The sequence below is a fragment of the Triticum dicoccoides genome, chromosome 1B, assembly GCF_002162155.2.
Source record: "Triticum dicoccoides isolate Atlit2015 ecotype Zavitan chromosome 1B, WEW_v2.0, whole genome shotgun sequence".
Taxonomy (NCBI): Eukaryota; Viridiplantae; Streptophyta; class Magnoliopsida; order Poales; family Poaceae; genus Triticum; species Triticum dicoccoides.
Genome location: NC_041381.1, coordinates 32,304,880 through 32,311,125, shown reverse-complemented (window position 1 = coordinate 32,311,125; position 6,246 = coordinate 32,304,880). Strand labels below are relative to the sequence as shown.

Here is a 6,246-nt window from a genome sequence, read left to right as displayed (position 1 = left end):
AAGGGAGTATAACTAGTGATAAGTGGACCTATCATGGTTTCATCAATCGCCAACAACTCTTCCACGCATCTAGCTGGCAAGATGTGGCAACACCAAATTCATACTGAACTTTTAACGAAAACTTCCTAAATTCACACACTGACATTTATATGAAGAGCCGGTACACATATTTTATTCGAGTATACTATTATTAATTTGGCTGTCCCTTGACCACCTTCTTGCTAAACCAACATGCATTTTATTTATTTCTTTAGGCCTCTCACAATGCTCCATGTTGGGTGGCCTACACTGACCCAAAAGACAGTGAGGGCGTGTAGGAAATTACAGAGTACTGTACCCTTAAATTGTCCTCATAATGGTGAGATAATTAAGGTTGTTGGCTGCAAGGGGATGGGACAGGACAGGAGCTCCTCCGCTGTCGCTTTTACTCTATTTAAGGAGCTCCAAGCACGCCACCATCCTTTCACACCCACACAAAGCAGAGCAAGTGAGCAACCCTCTCTCTCTCTACCCCAAGATCCAAGAACACAAGACGGAGGTGAAGATGATGCTCCGGCTCGTCCGTGAAGCTAGGTACTTCATTTGATTCTCCATATTCACTCCTCTCCCTGTCTCAACAGGCTTCTATTGTATACATATGAGGTTTTTTACTGTTATATGCTCATACGCATGATGTATGTGTGGCTTCCTTTGGTTAATTTTGTTGAATCTTATTGAGGCTAGCATGCTTAACTTCTGTAGCTGTGCATATATGACATGCACACCAAAAAGAATTAACTCTAGGTTGTGGGGTTATGATAGTACTCCCTCCGTTTCAAAATACTTGTCTTTCTAGGCATTTCAAATGAACTCAACATACGGATGTATGTAGACATATTTTAAAGTGTAGATTCACTCATTTTGCGCCGTATGTAGTTGTTGAAATCTCTAGAAAGACAAGTATTTAGGAACGGAGGGAGTACTATGGAAGAATGCTCACTTCCTCTCGTCTTTTCTTGTAGGAGGGCGGTGGCTTCCTCGGAGTTGGTTGGCAGGTCAGACGCCAGGCGGTGGCTATCGACGGCGACGGCGAAGGGGAGGTAAGAAAAAGAAAGACACTTCCCTACTGCATGCGTTAGATGTATTTGGTGATCAGACGGGAGATCATGCACATACGGTGGATCTCTCCGTTGAGACTTGAGAGGGTGGGTGTTTAGAGTAGTTTCATCATTTGATTGATTGAGAGAGAGAGAGAGAGATGGAAGCTGGGCATGTGCGTCAGTGTTTGGTAGAGAGTTGGAAGCCCGGCAGCTTCCAAGAACAGTGCGCTACTGTTTCCAAAAAGCGAAGCCAACACCCGACAGTGCCAAGAGCTTTCACCAGTAGCAAGAATCTTTATGTTATACTATGCGCGCGAATGCTGGATTTTGTAGTCGTATGACCCAACACCTTTTCCCTTAGATAATCCTACCTTTTTCTGCATGCATGCTGATCACTTTCTCAGACAGATCACCATTGTTCGTATCTCCTTTTTCATTCTTTTCTTCCCCGTTTGACTCCATGCATATCAAATCGGATCTCATACTAGTTTTTTTTTCCGGAAATCATCCTAGTTGTAAAAGATACCTAAATTGAAGAAAAGAGATGGCAGCTTCTTTTCTTGACTAATTATGTCCTGGTGTTTGTAAGCATGCATGCTATTTCTCTTGGTAGAGTACACACATTCTATTGCTTTTGCCCTGTTATTACATCATATTGCATTCATAGTTTTAACTTTTAAAAACCGGAGCGACGACCAAACTAGTGAAACTGTCGATTCATCTTTTCAATTGTCCCACATCTGTGTCTTTTAGTAGTATCTCATTAGGAAAACGTACAAATACAGTCAAATATGTGTGTACTCAAGAAGACAACCTAGCCCAACTGGCCACTCTGCTGAACTCAAAACCCAATTGGTCCCGCTTCCGCCACCTAATTTTAGGAAACGTTATTAGGACTCCCAGCAGCGTGGACTAACCGTCTAGCTCGAGCGCCCTTGTCTTCACAAGTTTATTTTAAGAAAATTTTGGGTTCGCCTCCTTGTCTGTGAAGAATCGGAAAAGGCGCTGGTTTCGACTTTTTCCATTCAAACCGAAGGTCTGGTCTGGCTTTTAAAACTGGGCTTTAATGTACATCTCTCCTTTTCATTTAGAAGGTTTTAGTTGTACTATTATACAAAAACTTTAGTCTCCTGAATTTTTCAAGAGAACATGCAAATTTCGTCTAATTTTGTGCAGGCTGGAGGGAAAGACTGCACTGATAACCGGAGGAGCAAGTGGGCTGGGTAAGGCCACAGCCCATGAGTTCATCCAAGAGGGCGCATGCGTAGTTCTCGCTGACATCAATTCCCAGCTGGGCCTCCAAACAGCCGAGGAACTTGGCCCGCAGGCCCACTTCGTCCACTGCGATGTTGCCCTCGAGGACAACGTGGCCGGGGCAGTGGACGCCGCCGTCGCGAGGCACGGCCGGCTCGACGTCATGTTCAACAGTGCTGGCGTCCTGGGATCCTTCTCCGGCACCTCGGAGATGGCAACCCTGGACCTGGGCCAGTTGGACGACATCATGCGCGTGAACCTGCGCGGCACGCTGGCAGGGATCAAGCACGCGACGCGTGTCATGGCGCCGGCGGGCTCCGGCTCCATCCTCTGCATGGGGAGCATCAGTGGTATCATGGGGTGCCTCGGCTCGTACCCCTACTCGCTTTCCAAGCTCGCCATTGCCGGCATTGTCAGGACAGCCGCCGCGGAGCTCGCCCGGCACGGCGTCCGCGTCAACTGCATTTCGCCACACGCCGTCGCAACGCCGATGGTGGTGCGGCAGTTCTCGCAGATGCTCCAGGGCGCCGACGAGGCCACGGTGACGGCCATCATACGGGGCCTCGGCGAGCTCAAGGGCGCCGCGTGCGAGGCCGTGGACGTGGCCAGGGCCGCCGTCTACCTCGCGTCCGACGACGGCAAGTACGTGTCCGGACACAACCTGGTTGTGGACGGTGGGTTCACCACCTACAAGTATATGAACGTGCCGTTCCCCAAGCCGCAGGACAGTGAGTGAGTACCGATCAGTTAGCTACGGGTTGGTTTGGCTGCTGTGTGCTCATGTGGTTCTGTACAAAACTGCACCTAATTATTCAAAGGGGAGGAGAGTGAGGGCTTTTGTTCTTTGGTGTAGAGGTGTTGGGATTCTTGTGATTTCAAGTGTGGAGTGATGATTAATCCCATGTGTCAACTGTTTATTTAACCGCGGCTTTGCCGTAGATTTTTCTTTAGACCAATTAGCTTTTTTTTTTCTCAAATACGCACAATTGTGCGTACCATCTATTATAGAAGAAAAAGTGGGAAGAGCCCGACCACAATAGAGTTTACATAATGATATTACATGCAAGACTCAACAACTCCATGAAAGATGGAACTAACTGGACTACTCGCTAGACTCTCACCATCTAACTACCACCAGGAAAGACTCGAGCTCACCAGCAGAATACCCGCTTGGTTCCATAAAATGCACTCACTCGCAAAACCACGCAGAATACGCGCTTGGTTCCATACAATGCACTCACTCGCAAAACCTCGTAAGACCTGCTACACGCAAGTCGTTGCATCATCAAGGACGATGGCATTCCGGTGCTTCCATAGCACCGACATGACTAGGATCCCGGTAGCATGAATCGTCTTCATCTGTAGCCCAAGCTGTCCTTGCCTAGCACACCAACCCTCAAGACACCAACCCTCAAGAGATTCATCCACTGTGGGCACACCTTGCACCTATCCCAAAGCAGTGAAAACCTTTGGCACAGACCTCTCTGCCAAACACATAGCCGGCAATAAGGTGACTAATGTTCTCGTCATGCTGGACACAGAACGGGCAGCCGACTTGGTGCGGAAGTCCCCGTTGCGCCAACCGGTCAGAAGTCCAGCATCTGTCTTTGAATGCAAGCCATGCGAAGAACCTGCAACGTAACGGCGCCCAGGAACTCCAAGTGAATGCCGCGGTAGGTGAGACCTCCATTGCCGTGAACTTGGCCGCATAAGCCGACCTAGCCGAGAATTGTACATGTTTCTCCCATGGCTTAGTACGCTCTTCAGTGCTCAGACTAGAACTTATTTAATTTCATGAAGATAAAGATTGGAGAACTGGAGAGGATAGTTTTCCTTGTTGAAAATGTAAAAAATAACATTGCACTTCTACAAACAATTAAGACATTGCTACAATTGATCGTTGATTAAAATGAGTTGCACAACTCCACTCTTCATCGTGGAAATGATGGTGCGTACTTAAAGTTTACACATCCATGTATGTATACGTTTCTCCGGAAACATTTTGACCTCCTCGCTGCGTGTATCGATCTATCTAAAAGAAACTAAGTTAATGAATAATAAAATTTTAATTATATACTAAATAAAATAAAATTACATATTTCCCTCCGAACATATGACATTTCACAACACTATATACTAGTAATGGTAGGTGTCACAGTTGTTTGGTCATAGAGTTGGAACCTGGGCATGTGCATCAATGTTTGGTGGCCAGTTGGAAGCTCGGCAGCTTCCAAGAACAGTGCACTACTGTTTCCAAAAAGCGAAGCCCACAGGCGACAGTGCCAAGAACTTTCACCAGTAACAAGAAACTTTATGTTAAACTATGCACGCGAATGCTGGATTTTGTAGTCATCTGACCCAACACCTTTTCCCTTAATTAGAAAATCCCACCTTTTTTTGCATGCATGCTGACTACAGATCACAAATTTTGATGTGACCTACTACCTCTCTCTCAGTTTACAGGGCGTGCGCATACCCCTAGGTCGTTAATTTGACCAACCTAATACAAGTCATATATTACAAAAAAAATACCAACATAAACTTTGGAGTTTCTACTTTCAAAAGGTATAATTTTTGTGTTATATAGTTTATATTAGGGTGATAAAATTGATAACCTAGGTATACGCGCAGGACTTGTAAACTGAAACGGAGGTAGTACCTCTTTCTTTTCTTGACTATTGTAGTCCTAGTCCTTGCATATTATACTCCTTTGGAGCTCATCCTAGTTGTTGTAAAAGAATGGTAGCTTCTTTTCTGTATAGATTATGTCCTGATACTTATAAGCATTCATGTTTTTTCCCTTATTACATTACATACATTCTATTGAGTTTACACTGTCACTTCACATTTTCTTTCTTAAAGAATTAAGCTATATTTCACAACAACTCAGTCTTCCCAACTTTTTACTTAGTCCCAATGCTAGAGGCATAATTGGGTTCAGTTAAAGATAAGAAGAGACAAAGACAGAATTGATTTAATCATGCATTACCTATCTTGTACTTTAAGTCTCACCCCCATGGTACACTATATATATCCGCCACGAGGGTCAGATCGATACAAACAACATAACACAACAAGAAATACTTTATCCATTCCATCATTTCCACTTGGTACTACTCTATTCCCATAAAACATGCGGACACTATGAGTCAATAGAAAATGTCCTTTATCAAATTTCTGCAACGCCTAATTTTGTGCAGGCTGAAGGAAATACTCAGAGGAGGCGCAAGCGGGTTCGGTGAGGCTATGACCCATGAGTTTATCCATGAGGTTCTCGCCGACCGCCAGAGCTATTTCTCGCCTATAGCAAGATGGTAGGTTGTCTCGCTATAGGTGAGCGCAAGCGGGCCAACCCTTTTAGTGCAGTTTTCTCGTTTGTTGTAGTTGCTCGCTATATGTTCGCTTTAGGTCTGGTTTTCCTCAATTTTTTGTTCTTACTATTTTCTTCAATTCTTGTTGCCTTTTCACCAGTTTTCATTTTTGTTCGTTATATCTTCTGTTTTCTTTTGTTTTTCACTGGTTTTTTTTGTTTTTTTCTCAGTTTCACTAGTTTTTCTTCTTCTTTGTTTTTCTTTGTTTTCTGTTCTTTGATTTTCATTATTTTCCTTTGGTTTTCTTTGTTTTTCTTTATTTTTCACCATTTTAATCCTGATTTCTTTGGCGTTTCCTTTCTTTTCTTATGTGTTTTTCTTTATTGTTTTCATCGGTTTCTAAAACCTTTGTTTATTGTTTCTGGTTCATCAGTTTATTTATATTTTTCTTAATTTTCTTTGTATTCTATGCTTCTTTGTCAATTTTTCATCTTTTCTTTTTCGTATAGAACATGAAATTTTTTCAAAGACATCAATTTTATTAAATACATACTTTCCAGAGCCAGACCAGAGTAAACATATACCCAGTTGTGGCCTTCATC

At 43.8% G+C, this 6,246-nt stretch overlaps 1 protein-coding gene across 1 annotated transcript; it reads left to right on the top strand.

Annotated features, from left to right (window-relative positions):
* The first annotated feature begins 480 nt into the window (after positions 1 to 480).
* On the top strand, positions 481 to 3,230 carry LOC119300324 (momilactone A synthase-like). Its single transcript, XM_037577326.1, has 3 exons — positions 481 to 573; positions 1,002 to 1,079; positions 2,256 to 3,230. Exons 1-3 carry the CDS (start codon positions 545 to 547, stop codon positions 3,067 to 3,069), a joined length of 921 nt encoding a protein of 306 aa, XP_037433223.1. The 5' UTR covers positions 481 to 544; the 3' UTR covers positions 3,070 to 3,230.
* Positions 3,231 to 6,246: the final 3,016 nt, after the last annotated feature.

Bases quoted from the DNA above. Each gene is read 5' to 3' on its own strand.
- LOC119300324 (XM_037577326.1), top strand. From the start codon at position 545: ATGATGCTCCGGCTCGTCCGTGAAGCTAG. The intron at 574-1,001 runs GTACTTCATTTG...CTTTTCTTGTAG, and splicing joins CGGCTCGTCCGTGAAGCTAG to GAGGGCGGTGGCTTCCTCGG. The intron at 1,080-2,255 runs GTAAGAAAAAGA...AATTTTGTGCAG, and splicing joins ACGGCGACGGCGAAGGGGAG to GCTGGAGGGAAAGACTGCAC.